Below are 13,678 nucleotides of genomic sequence, written 5' to 3'. Positions count from 1 at the left end.
TGGAAGCAAGTAATGATTTCAAAGTACCATTTCGAATTAACTTACTAAAGTCATCCACCCCCACCCCCACCCCCCCCCTCCCCCTCACGTTCCGTTCCTAGCCGTTTACATTAAAGAAAACAAGTGCTTTGCATGTTAGCGACAGAGAAACCAAAGAAGCCTTCTCAAACTAGCACGGAACCAAGATGCCTAGTGTAAACGCAAGGCCTATTATCGCTTTTTCAGGCACAGAACCAGAGAGTTCCGTTCTTTCTTCTGTAGTGTAAACGGGGTCTTTATGCAACTACAATCCTGGCCAAAAGGTTAGTGGACGTGAGAAGAAACCCAATAAAACTGCAACTTTACCCCAATAAAGATATCAAAACCCCCAACCCTGCAGCAAAGTTGGTTTTCTGGAAAATACCAAAGTAACGGCAATCGAAATGAGTAGAAATAAGTGTATCAACATTGACTGTGGGGGGTGGGAAGCGTATTTGTTCAAAAGGACTACAATTCGCAAGCCATTACAACAACTTTTGGCCAGGATTGTAGTTTAACAGAGCAAGCTTTTCGAAAATTAACAGGCTCACTAGCTTAGATTAAGGAGGCAGTTCAGGGTAAAAATGCTGAATAACTGAAAATATGGACCAAATTCAAAAATTGTTTTTTTGCATTCTGTGATGCATATTCTATGCCCCTGAGGTTGAAAAGCTGGTATTTGAAGCTTTACTTTTGAGAATTTTCAATTTGTTGTGAGACCACTTACAAATTTAAACCTTAGCAACGAGTATTTTTTGGTTGCTATGGTGAGTTTTTAACAAAAAAATGCCAAATACAGCAGATATTTAAACCGACAGAAGTCCCAGGTGCTTGTCCATTGTCCATTCCGTCTTTTCCAGCCTCTTTACCATTCAAAATTGCATTCACTTCAACTCAGTTTCTTCAATCTTGAAGCACCTCGTGAAATGCTTTCAGTTCACAAACCAAAATGTCGCCTGCTAAAAAGTTTCGATCTATTCGGAGGAAAGTACGTAAGGGATTCAAAGGTATAAAGATCCAAGATATTCGTAAGGCAGAACAAATTCCATCAGCGAATGCTAGTCCAGTGCAGGCTACAAGTCCTCCTCTTGCAAGTAGTGCACAAGGGCCTAGTGAGTCAGGAAGTGTGGCAGACCAAAGTTTCGACCTTGACTCATCCTTCGACGTTATCGATGAAAGCAGTTATGAGACTAGAAACAGGTCTTTACAGCTCGGTAAAAGATATGAACAAATTCATCCTGCGTGTGGTTTCAAAATTATTGACTTTGATCTGCTAAAACAGAGTCTAGAAGCAGCATTTATTTGCACACTTTGTAAAACCGACAAAACGGGAATTGATATCATGGTAGATGAAAAGAAGAGAAAAGGACTTGAAGAAAGCTTGTCTTTTGTGTGTAAAAATTGTGGAAATGAAACTCTACTGCAAACAAGCAAAGCATTAACTGGCAGGAAAGTTTCAGAGGTCAATGCCCGCTCTGTCATAGCTTCATCTTCGATGGGTCATGCCAGATTGTCAGATTTTTGTGGCACCATGGGACTACCACCTCCACTTGCAAAGTCCAGTTATCAGCAACAGCTGAAAAATATATGCAAACATATTGTACAAGCGACTGAAGGAGTATTGATTGAAGCTTCAGAGAAGCTGATACAGATAACAGAGAAAGAGGAACCATTTCAAATACAGTTTGATGATAGTGGTAGGAAAATTGCAAATGTTGGTGTCACAGTTGATGGCACATGGCAAAAACGAGGACATTCTTCCCGGATTGGAGTTGTTTTTGTGATGTCAGTTAGAACTGGTGCTGTTCTTGATTATGTTATCAAATCAAAAACATGTCATGAATGTCGATGTCATGAAAAGGATGACAAGGAGACAGATCAATATAAATCTTGGCATGAGAATCACAAGTCCCGTTGTGAAATAAACCATGAAGGATCATCAGGAGAAATGGAGGCATCTGGTGCAATAGAAATATTTTTAAGAAGTATTGAATCTAGGGGACTTAAGTATATTGATTTTGTGGGGGATGGAGACAGCAGTAGTTTTGGGAGAGTTAAAGAGGCATTGGAGGGAAAATATGGCAAAGATTATGAGGTCAGAAAAGAAGAATGTGTAGGTCACATCCAAAAAAGAATTGGCACTGCCTTGAGAGAATTTAAAAATAAAAGAAAAAGTTGTAAACTTTCAGATGGAAAATATGTTGGTGGTAAAGGGAGACTTACAAAAGTTGTTATTGACAGTATTCAAAACTATTATGGATCAGCAATACGAAACAACAAAGGATCGATTGATGGAATGAAGCAAAGTATCAAAGCCATTCAGCATCATTGTATCATAAACAACTATTTATCATTGGAAGAACAACACCAGTTTTGCCCTAAAGATCAAGATACATGGTGTAAATTCTGGAAGGAAAAGCTATACAATGATGGAAAATATTGCCAAGATAAGAGGCTACCCGGTGTATTTTTTGAAGAACTAACACCAATATTTCAAAGGCTTTCAGATGATGCATTGCTTCAAAGATGCCTGAAAGGATTGACCCAGAATCAAAATGAAAGCCTTAATGGTCAAGTATGGACAAACAGGTGTCCAAAAACAAAGTACTGTGGGACCACAAAAGTTAAAATAGCTGTTTGTGAAGCAGTTTCCATGTGGAATACTGGAGCTGCAAGTAGAGCTCTCCTGATGAAATCTTTGGGTATCAAAGACCTTGGTCCTCATACCTTGAAGTATTTGAGGAACCAAAACAAACAGAGGTTGCAAAATTCAAAAAGGAAATCTAGCATGGAATTTAAGACAAAAAGGAAAGCACTGCGTCATAAGGGTAAGAAAAATAAAAAAAACTCTGATAAAAAGTCATATAAAGCAGGTTCTTTTGATATAGACCCTCTACCTGAAGTCAGACAAAAGAAGAAAAATAAAGCAAGAGGAGCAACCAGAAAGCAAGTTGATGATGAACATAATAATAAGAGAAAAAGAATTGATTCAGAAGATGATAGCAATTGTCAAAATATAACATTCATTGATGAAAAAGAAATAGCTGTTCTAACAGAATTCAAGAAAAATAAGGTCTAAAGGAAGAATTCTGCATGGAAGTTTATTATAAAGACTTAATTGTACAATATTTATCACCAGGACATTGGTTTTATCCTATATTTTGGCATCATTTTGGTTGTGAAATAATCCTAAAACTTTACTATGCGTTTTCTCAAAATTTAATATTGTAGACGTGCGTATAGGAAAACATTGATAAATTTAAAATCTGTTGCCAGATCAAGCTCAAATTTTCACAGTATATGTATTTAAGATAGTTCTATGCAATGAATTGACAAGTTTACAAAATTTCTTGTTGAACATATTTGAACTACAAAAAACTATTTTTTGGACATTCCCCCCTATTAATTGATAATTTTGAGAAAACCCCAATACATTGCACAGCTTGTTGCAATGCAGTTTCTCTGCAGAAGTTTCAGCTTCCTGTGGTTGATAGAACTTGTTTTATCAATGTCAAAGGCAAAAAGAGTACACTTGTTTACATATTGTTTCCATGGAAACCAATTTACTTTTTTCATTAATAATTATCAAAAATTGTTTCTTATTTCAATGTCATCCACTAGCAGAAAAATGGTGTATGTATTGACACTTAAACAAAAGTTATGTTAGTTTTGTTAAAACTAACATTTATTCAAATATAACATGAACTGCCTCCTTAAGTTTAGTTAACTTTCAATATACTTCATCCAAAATCGTCCCAATACCCGTAACAAAAATATCAATTTGACGTAACAATCATCTGGAGGCGGCCACCGTCATGTATAAAAGGGCGCACCATGATTAGACAAATCGTGCTTCAGTTTTCACAACTGTGAGTATCGGTGCATTCCACTTGTGGATTTGCACTTGGTTTCGTGTTCTTGTGTCTCTTACGAGCACACGGCGAAATGGCGAGTTTCAGTTCGGACGGTAGCGTCCGTTGTTGGATATGCATGAGGAACGGCGAGAATCGGTTTTTCAACGGTCATGCCGCACGGAAAGTTCACGAGGAGACGGTGCATGCACCACGTTACTCCCAGGACAATAATGGAAACGCAGATGCAAGTTATCGTTGGTATACCAAGGGATATGCATCTCAAACCACAAATATTAACGGTAAGTACGTCTTTCGTTGTATATTAGATCAATTTACCTTGCAAAATTTGTATCACGAAAGTTAATCGAGAATCGAAATGAAAGCAGGTATGAAACCTTTGCATAGACACCACTGCATCGAATTTTCGAACGAATGATAAACATTGGTATTTGAATGTATAAACCTAACAATTTTTTATACTACTGCATTTAAAAAATATATAGGCCTGTTTTTATGAGCAATAACGAACAATAGCCAAATCCCCTTACCAATTATAGTAATAATGTAACGTTTTCTCTCAATTTAGGGTATGAGTCAAGCAACAGTGCAACGCCTACAAAGTTAGGCAAAGCATGTTTCACCCAACTTGAAAATCTCAGAAGGAAACTATATTTCCAAGAGGAGAGAACAGCGGATACCCCAGAAGGCCTTCATTTGGCTAAAATTGATCAGTGGCTTGAAAACGGACCTGATGTTCGCGAGTACGAAATCAAGTCACTTAACACGAGGTAAATTCATTCATTTTAAACATCTTCTGGTCAGCTGTGAACTCGTTTTTATCATCTTATGATTTCATCGACTTTAACTTAATTAAACATCCTTTACACAGAGTCAAACAAGCTCAAAATGAGATCAATGCTAGGAAGGCGGTTATAAAGAAATTGCAAGCAGATCTCGATCATGCCCAAATGACCCTGACTGAGTCTCAGGTCAAAGAAACACAACTGCAAGAGAAGCTTGAAGCAGCTAAAAGGCAACTAAAGAAAGCTACAAATGAGCTTCACCTTGCACTGGGTAAGCAGAATTACGCGTATTCGACAGTTTTAAGCAATCTTAAAGATATTTCAGAAATTTTAGAGACTAAATTTTGCTTTATAACAAAAGAAATGTCACCAAATCATTACTCGCTTCAAATGGAGTGGTTAAATTTTGCAAAAATGAGTAGGAGCCTCGGAACAGGAGATGAGCAACCTTCAATTTCACGAAAACTATCGGTTCCTTTAAAGATTTTTCTTCAAAACTTGTCAATTTTTCTGAAAATAGACTAGTTTCACACGTGTACCTTCCGTTAATTAACGTGCCTCAACGATCTAATTTCAAAGGAGCGGAAGATTTCAAAAAAATTTATTATTTTGTCCAGTCGTTATAATGTTCCTATTATTGATATTCCTATTACTTCACGTCAATGCCATTTTAGGGGTCATTGAACATGAAAGGGAACAACGTATACAAATGCAGCAATCGATGGAAAGTCTTCTGAAGTCGCAGAAATTGCAGATAATCAAACTGCGAGAGGAACTTGACAACGAGAAGCTGGTGAGTGATAGCTACTCTATATCTTAAATACAAGATGAACATTGTATGAATTACTCAATATGAAGAAACACCTCCTATGTATAGATGAGTCACTTACAATAATTCACAGTATCCATACAAATATCTTGCCTTACCCTGTGAAACAAACCTAGCGTCTAAAGACCAAATTTATTTTGTAACAGATGTCAAAACAAAAGGAAAATGAATACGAAGAGCTTATTATGGTCAAACGGAAAATGAAGCAATTGGAGCAAGAGTTGATGGTTGAAAAACGCTTGAAGCTCGAAGTCAAACAGACTAAAGAAGAATGTCAGGCTGAGATTGACGAACTGCTCTTAGAAAATGAAGAAATTAAAAAGAAGTTGAGAAAATATCATCATGATCTTGAACGACTTCATGACGAAAACAGGTCTCTTGTCTCCGACTATAACTCCATGATGGACAGAGGTGAAGTCATAGAGGCAGAACAACAGCTTATTTTGATGCAAGAACTCATGGAGGAAAAATTTCAAGAGGTGAGAGCTGATTTTGTTAATGAAATTGGAAGATATCAAATCGAAGCTAAAGAATTCAAGCAAAGGTTTGAGCAAACTGCTGCAGAATTAGAAAAAGCTCAATCTGAGTTGGAAGCAGTTGTTCTGTACAGACAGGATGATATTGACAGACTTTTAAAAGAAAAACAGGCCCTGAAAGTCGACCTTAAGAGCAAAAAGGGAGAACTGCAGTGCTTAGAAGCTTTGAATGGTGAGCTTAAAAGCCATCTGAAAGAAAAGGAAGGCCACCTAAGACACGTTCAAAGCTTTTCGAGCTACAAAGAAGGCAATGGGCAGCTAGATGCCTCTGAGACACTAATTTTAGAGAAATGCAGGGAGATCGAGCAACTGCATATAAAAGTAGAGGAACTACAAGACATAAATCCTGACAAAGAAACATTAAAGCTTAAAGAAGAGTTGAATCAATTGAAGAAAGATCAACTAATCAAAAAAAGGGAGATTGAAGACCTTAATAAGAAAAATGAAGAGTTGAGACAACTTTTGAAAGAGCTTCAAGGAAAACTGCTCCATGAAGAATTGAGCCACGAGGAGAATGTGAAATCAACAAAAGAGCAAGAAAGAAAATTAGAAACAAGTCTTGCCGAATTTGAACAGGAGAACATTTCCTTGAAAAGAAAATTAACAGATGCAGAGGTTCAAGTACAGGCCTACTCAAAACAGCTCTTAGATATGGAAGAAAAACATAGAGAACTCACAGAGAAAGTTGACAACAGCATAGAGCGGGAGAAGTTTCAATCAGTCATGGATCAACTCGATAATCAAAGCTCTAAAATCGAAGGTTTGTTGAAGGAGAAAGAAAATCTTGAAACATCATTTAAGGAAGAGCAAGAAGATCTCAATGAAAAGCTAGACAAAGTTCTTGATGCCAATGTTGATCTGGAGAAAAGCTGCATCGACCTAGAGAGTATTTTGGAAAAGAAAGAAGCAACAATCAAAACATTAGAGACATCTTTGAAAGAAATACAGGAAAATACCAAGGTAACAACAGCACCTTTGGCTGAAGAGAACAAAACACTTAAGGATGACCTTGCAAAATCACTTGATGAAGTTGCTGCACTTAAGGCTCAGATTATCAAGTTGGAGAAAGATCTCGAAGCAAAGAAACAAGAAGCAACAGAGTGTTTGAAAGATATCAAGGAAAAGATTCAGACTTTTGAAAAAGAGAAGGTGTCTGCCAAAGGCCAAGTATCAGATCTAATGAAGAAGATCAAACAAATACAGGCAGATATTCACACCAAGGAACAAAATCATCAAATAGAAAGTCAAAAATTAAATGAGCAGCTTCAACAAGCAAGGTCACAAGAAAAGAAGCTTGTGGAGGACAACATCAATCTTAAGGAAAAGCTTGATATGGAAACTGAGATTGTTAAGGATCTGGATAAAACAATCCAAAAGCTACAAGAAGAAAACAGAGAGCAAGATGCTGCCAAATCTTCGATAGCGAAAATAAATGGTCGCGTTACTGAGTTAGAAAGCAGCTGCTCAAATTTGAAAGCAGAGTTGAAATCAAAAAAAGAAGAAATTAGACAGTCTCATGCAAAGCAAGCTGACCTGTTTAAGAAGATCAAAGACCGAGAAAATATGTGTGACATGCTTGAGAAAAAGCTTTCTACAACAGAAGAGCAAGCAAAACAAGAAAAAATGCATTGGCAAAACAACTCTAAGAAAGATTTGGAGCAAGCTAAATCAACAATTGATGAGCTGACAAAAAGCAAAGAAGAACTGCTTACTGAAAACATGAAACTGAAAGAACAAGTCGCTAGTTGCGAGCAAAAACAGAAGCATCGCATAACTGTTGCTGGAAAGGAAAACGAGCTATCTGAAAAACTTCGAGAGCTGTCTATGAAACTTGAAGAGATGAAGGAAAGAGAAAAACTAATCCAGAAGCATAATTATGAGATTAAGAAGACACTTGATGCAAAAGATCTTCAGCAACAGAAACTGGAAGATAAAGTTAAAGTCCTCAACTTAAAGCTGGAAGCTAAGAAAGGTGAGGACAATGAGGCCATATCTAGCATGGATGCTTTGAAGAAAGAAGCTGAGGACTGGCAAAGAAAATTTGATGATCTTGCCTCTACCTTGTCCGATACTGAAGCTAACATAGAGATGATTGCTAAAAGGTCAGCAGCAAAAGAGAAAGATTTGGAGGCACAGAAGCAACACATAAAGGAAGAACTTGAAACTGCCAAATTTAAGCTGAAAGAAAAAGAGGCAGAACTGCTTTTGATGCAGAAAAGAAGTGGAAACAACGAATTGTTGTCTAAAATGGTTGATGAAAAAGCAGAAGAATTAAAAGCAAAAAATCAAAGTATTCAGCAGCTTGACAAGGAGAACAAAAAATTAGTTGATGAGACGAAAAAGTTGGAACGAATAGTTACTGAATTAAAGAGGAAGACAAAAGAGCTTGAAACAGACAACAATGAGTTGAAACAAGGAAAGGGAGTCTTCGAAAAGCAGCTGGAGAAGCAAAAGGCAACATCTCGGATTCTCAAGAACACAGAGAACGATTTAGAGAAAGCATATGATGAGATTCACGAGCTGAAATCCGAGAAAAAAGAATTGCTGTTAAAATGCAAGCAGCTTCAAACAACACACAGTCAAATGGAGAATCACCAGACAGTTGAAATAGAAAAGTAAGTTAAACATAGAGCTTTAAATATGTTTATAAGAGTATTTTGTAGACATGCTTTATCTTCATGAACTTTGTCCACGTCTTTGTTCACGAAATTCCTTATTTAGTCTTTGTAGATATTCCGTAAAAGTTGAGTAATGCCACTAAGAAGGGACCTATCTAGTTATTTATGCTCCAGGGAAGGATGCTTAAAAAAGAGGTGTCTGATAAATATCTTGGAAAAAGATTAATATTGACGCCTTTTATATTCCAATTTATTGATTATAGAGAATGTTGCAACCAAGATTTAGTCAATAAAAATATCTTTATCTTCATCAGAATCTTTAAGGTCATTAAATGAGTCGGAAGAAAAAAATTGGGCTTATTTCAAATTTGACAATAGGAGAGTGGCTTAATTAGTTTTGCAGTACTTAAAATGGAAAGATCAAAGACAATTCTGATCCCAATCATATTTCAATATCTAGGACATTACAGTTTTAACTACGCCCATCCCTAAATACCATCATTCCTATCTGTACATATTAATCCATGTTGTTAAATGTTACTTTATCTTATGGTAATAAAAACAAGTAAATCTACTTGTTTCATAAACTTCTTTTAATTTTTACCTTTAGCACTAAAGAGAATTTGGCCAACAAAGAGAGCTCTTCCAGTAGTTACGAATCTGACTTTGAAGAAGACAGCCAGTCTTCGGAAGAAAGCAACAATGATGAAAGAACAAAATCAGTAAAAGATTGCGCCTCTGATAATAAAAAGTCAGCAGAAAAATCGAGTGAAAAGGAAGATGTGACTTTTGGCGACGATGACGCTTTTTTGGACATATCCGAAGAAATTATGGAATTTGAGGGCGAATATAATGTCACTAAAGACATTACAGTAAAAGAAGATTATCTTGCCAACCATCTCGATGAATATGTTTTTGTTGAGGCTATAGAGCCACTGGAGGAAGATGAAAAGCAAGAGAAGAAACTTGGAAACACCCCCGTCAAGGACTGTACTCCAGCTGAAAAAAACACCAATGAAGTTAATTCTCACGAAAACCACGCTGCAGAAAGAGGACATGGGAGAAAAGAAGAGCAAAAAGAAGGTCAGAATAATGATATTTGTGATATTTTAAAAAGTATGAAAACTGGAACTAGAAATGGAATACTTGTGGTAGTTGTCATATTGCCTGTATATTTTTCTATTGTTAGTAATTTTATTGACAGCTATAGTTGACCTGCGAACAATTTGAGGCTGTGTTTGCTTGTCAAAAAATATCTATCATCATTGCGACACTAAAACGATAATAAAGAAGTTTGGAAGCATTTTAGCAATTAGTTTCAGCAAAAACATGTTCACGTTTGCTGAATTAAGAACTGGCAAAGAGATGTTCTTGTGGATTTGAATGATCTTTTTTACCATTTTCTTGTGACAGAAGTTTGTTCAAACAAGTTTGGAATTGATGAAGAAGAAGATGACATGCTTAGCTCGTTCGTGGCAAAACAAAAGACAAAAAAGACAAAATCATCTGCAAAGATCACAAAAATCCCATCTAAACAAAAGCAGATGGCTAAAGATTTGGGTTTTGACGACGATGTTGAAATCGACGATCTCATATCAGATATCGAAATGAGTGACGAGAGCCAAAGCAAAGGTGACAAAAAAACAAAAAAGGCCATTGGGAGTTCCAGTTCATTAGACGCATCAAGCCCCTCAGATTCAGGCAGCGACTCAGACACTGGCATCAAACCACAGCAAAGTGGACTTTTGTTTAGTCCATCTCTTACGTCACCAAAACCACTAGGAAGAAACATGCTGTTGCCTGCACTTCGGGCAAAACCAAGATCGTTGCCCTCTTTACGCAATTTCAAGAAACCAAAATTTTAATATACTTAACTTTCCAATTATTTGATGTGTCGAATTTTTAATATCTCAATAAGTCTTTTGTAGCTGGCATTTTTAAACATTTGTATATTAAATTGAGTTTGTGTATCAAAGATTTTTCAGTCAAAAAACATGACTTGTTCTTGCTTAAGTCTTGGCTTCTTTACTTATTGAAAACAATTTTTCTTGTTTGGCAAATCATAAAAAACAAAGTTCGGGCCTCGAACCTCCAACAGGGATTGGAAGAAGGAATAGAGGAGCAATAAACGAAACATTTAACAAAATATTTACTTCAATTCAGAACTAATAATCTCGCCTAAGTTAAGGGCTGTTCAATTTTCCCAACGAAGTGGGACATTTCATTTGACTGGGACATTCTAAATAAATAGGGCCATTTAAGAAATCCCATTTAAGTGAGTGATCCCATTTAAGTTTGGCAATTTTATACAATTCCACACGTTCTAATGAGCGCAAATACGTTGTTACCACTCGTTAAAAGAAACAAGCCTTACCTCATAGACTGGTATAGTTTTTAATGATTTCCTTGTGGCAAGATCCCACAATATTACAACTTTGTCACGTCCAGCACTGTAGTAAACAAAATTGTACGGTAAATGCTACAAAGTATAGACTAAACAGAGAATACTAAGTCATAAAGCTGTTAGGACCATTGAATAGTTAACAATTAGTTTTGAAATTTGTTACTTTTGCGATCCAACAGTACTGACTCACTTCATAGACTATTCAGTCGCCCATACTGACCCTGTTGTCCAATGATATTATCTTTATTACTCTTTCACTCCTAGATCCCTAGCTTCATTTAAAAATCATTATCTCAATGAGACTTCTCCCTAATCGATTATGCTAGGTACTAGGTCTCTGCATTGCTGTTCCGACTTAAAGATACCAGGCAAACTTCATGACATGACATAATGACATTTTAAAACATTACCTGATCATTTTCTCGTTGTCTTCGAAGAATGATAGAGAAGTCACATTACTGTAGTGGCCTTTTAGCGTCGAAATGCATCTAGGAATTATAAGAAACGAAACAATAATACATTTGCCTTGTGCTCATATAACTTAAATTTAAAGTGCGTGCACATTTTCAAGTGATTTTCCATGTCTAGATTCTTGAATGCTTGTTATCTATAATAAACCCATTAATAATATCAAAATTCCACTAAAAAACATAACAAAATGTAAAATTATTCAGTTTTCTATGCGCAAATGACCAAGCTCCACCCTTCTCAAGAAACCGTTTTTCGCCATAGACAACCCTACAACCTAAATTTCGCTAGAGATAACAAACTCATAACGTGCAGTACATAAACATAGCATTTGCTGCTTCTTTCGTCATCACTCACGTGCTAGTACTGAGATCCCAAATCCGAATGCAACTACCAGCTGACGATGAGAACAACATCAGTTTTGTCGCATCAGGGTGAAATTGCACCAAGCTAAGAAATTAAACTTTAAAGTATCATTTATCAAGACGGAAGACAAAAAGGAATGAAACTTCGATGCTGAATAAAAAATTAAACTACCTTTTTCATTACCATATTCTTGTTTAAAATTAATACAACCGGCCCGGAAAATGTAGAAAAGTGTTCATGAATAACGTGACTGTGAATAGTGAAATTCAATTCAATCCCTTTTTATTCAATCAATTCAATTCAATTGATTTCATTCAAACAATGCACTATGTTTAATGTACTCTTAAAGTCGATATGCAATAAAACATCGTTTTTCTATTACATCAGCCACCATGACTGACCAACGCTGCTTAGTACAACTTATGACAGCCTTTAAAAGCCCTTAAATTTTTTGTATACAAATGTTCTTAAAAAATCAGCTCTCTTTTTCACCTGAAAGCTAAAATGAAGACAATATCCATCTAATCAATATAAAGAATCAATATTGATACTTATTCTAAAAAGTTATTATGGCAACTCGAATCAAAGTTTCAAAATTTCGACATGGTGAAAGAGATAAGATGTAGAATTCAATAGCTTAATTCAATATGCCAAACAGTGTGTTGAAGAATTATCTGTACAGATTGCAGGCAAGCAGCGTCAGTTTTCTGGATGCTAGATGGTTTAAGGAAAACAGTTTCACTTTTCCAAATCACAAACGAATGGAACTAATGAGCAAAGAGTTAGCTTTGCATCATTTTCAAACATATAACTGTTTGTTAATTAGCTTTCAACACGAAATAGAATAAATGTTCACTCTTAAATTGGCAATTTATTTGATTGTAATTCTTTACAGATGTAATTCTTCGCCATAACAATGGAACAGACTTGGTAGGCATTGGGGTCATTCAAAAAGTAGATTCCAATTTTGGGAATATCTATCCCCCTGGTTAGCATTAGATCGTTTGCTGCTTGAGCGCCTCTTCCTTTTATTACATCACCTAGTTATCCTAAAGGGGCACGGAGTTAGGAGAGGAGGCCACACAAAGGTCATTGCACTGCCTCGCACAGCACCATTTGTATATGTCAAAGAATAAAATGTCAGAAAGAAAAATTTGATAGAATATTAATTTTTCTATTGGCGTTAGTTTGTAGCCATTGTTTGGTATACCTGATCCATATAATTCAATGGACTGAAATTTCTTCTAAGAATCGATTCTATAAAGCGTCGAATCTCCATCTATTTCTTGTTTGATTGATTCTATTGAAAGAATTGATGTCGATACAATATGCAGTACAAGTATTATCACAGAAAAAGAAAAAGTTTTCTAAATAGGGGGGCTCAGGGGAGCAGAAGGGGAGCTGCGCCCCCTCCACTTTTTCTGGGCAATTCTAAAATATCATAGCTAATTTCCACCAGGATCAAATCTTTGATTGAACCGATATTACTTTTTGACATTTGTATTCATGTGTGACTAGCCCTCTAAATAACTGAAAAGTCTTGCTGGCAAAGCTGGCAAAATATCATTAATCTAAATTCTACATCTTTAGATTTTTCTACTCAAGTAACAGGTAGACAAGGTAGAGAAATTGAGAATGGGGCCATGAAAACGAAAACAACTGAAACATTCATTTTGTATAGAACTTAGGGAAAGCTCTATGCCCCCAACACTACTGGGCAAAATCCACTATACTCAGCATAAATTTACCTTCTCCTTGTAGTGCGAGAACACTACATGACAT

General features: G+C 36.1%; 4 protein-coding genes across 6 annotated transcripts in view; 2 read left to right on the top strand and 2 right to left on the bottom strand.

Annotated features, from left to right (window-relative positions):
* Nucleotides 1-13,678, bottom strand: part of LOC135689429 (transducin beta-like protein 3) — a 107,423-nt gene that overhangs the window by 29,670 nt on the left and 64,075 nt on the right. The gene's annotated exons all lie outside the window — the stretch shown is intronic.
* Nucleotides 1-13,678, bottom strand: part of LOC135694252 (transducin beta-like protein 3) — a 26,514-nt gene extending 12,836 nt beyond the window's left edge. Inside the window, exons 1-5 of the mRNA XM_089108575.1 lie at nt 13,645-13,678; nt 12,389-12,395; nt 11,888-11,980; nt 11,473-11,550; nt 11,033-11,108 (exon numbers count right to left, since the gene is read on the bottom strand). Of these exons, the coding sequence (XP_088964701.1) occupies nt 11,033-11,108; nt 11,473-11,550; nt 11,888-11,980; nt 12,389-12,395; nt 13,645-13,678 (288 nt within the window). The remainder of the gene's footprint in view (nt 1-11,032; nt 11,109-11,472; nt 11,551-11,887; nt 11,981-12,388; nt 12,396-13,644) is intronic.
* Nucleotides 561-4,822, top strand: LOC148960194 (uncharacterized). The gene has a single exon (XM_089108567.1). It carries the CDS (start codon nt 968-970, stop codon nt 3,095-3,097), a length of 2,130 nt encoding a protein of 709 aa, XP_088964693.1. The 5' UTR covers nt 561-967; the 3' UTR covers nt 3,098-4,822.
* On the top strand, nt 5,206-12,317 carry LOC135689857 (uncharacterized). Its single transcript, XM_089108557.1, has 4 exons — nt 5,206-5,468; nt 5,651-8,655; nt 9,269-9,741; nt 10,072-12,317. The coding sequence occupies exons 1-4, from the start codon at nt 5,301-5,303 to the stop codon at nt 10,521-10,523; spliced, it is 4,098 nt and encodes a 1,365-aa protein (XP_088964683.1). The 5' UTR covers nt 5,206-5,300; the 3' UTR covers nt 10,524-12,317.

This window comes from Rhopilema esculentum, chromosome 5 (genome assembly GCF_057945365.1).
Source record: "Rhopilema esculentum isolate cy_ngs chromosome 5, ASM5794536v1, whole genome shotgun sequence".
Lineage (NCBI taxonomy): Eukaryota > Metazoa > Cnidaria > Scyphozoa > Rhizostomeae > Rhizostomatidae > Rhopilema > Rhopilema esculentum.
The sequence above is the reverse complement of the archived record's forward strand: the minus strand, read 5'-3'. Positions and strand labels throughout refer to the sequence as shown.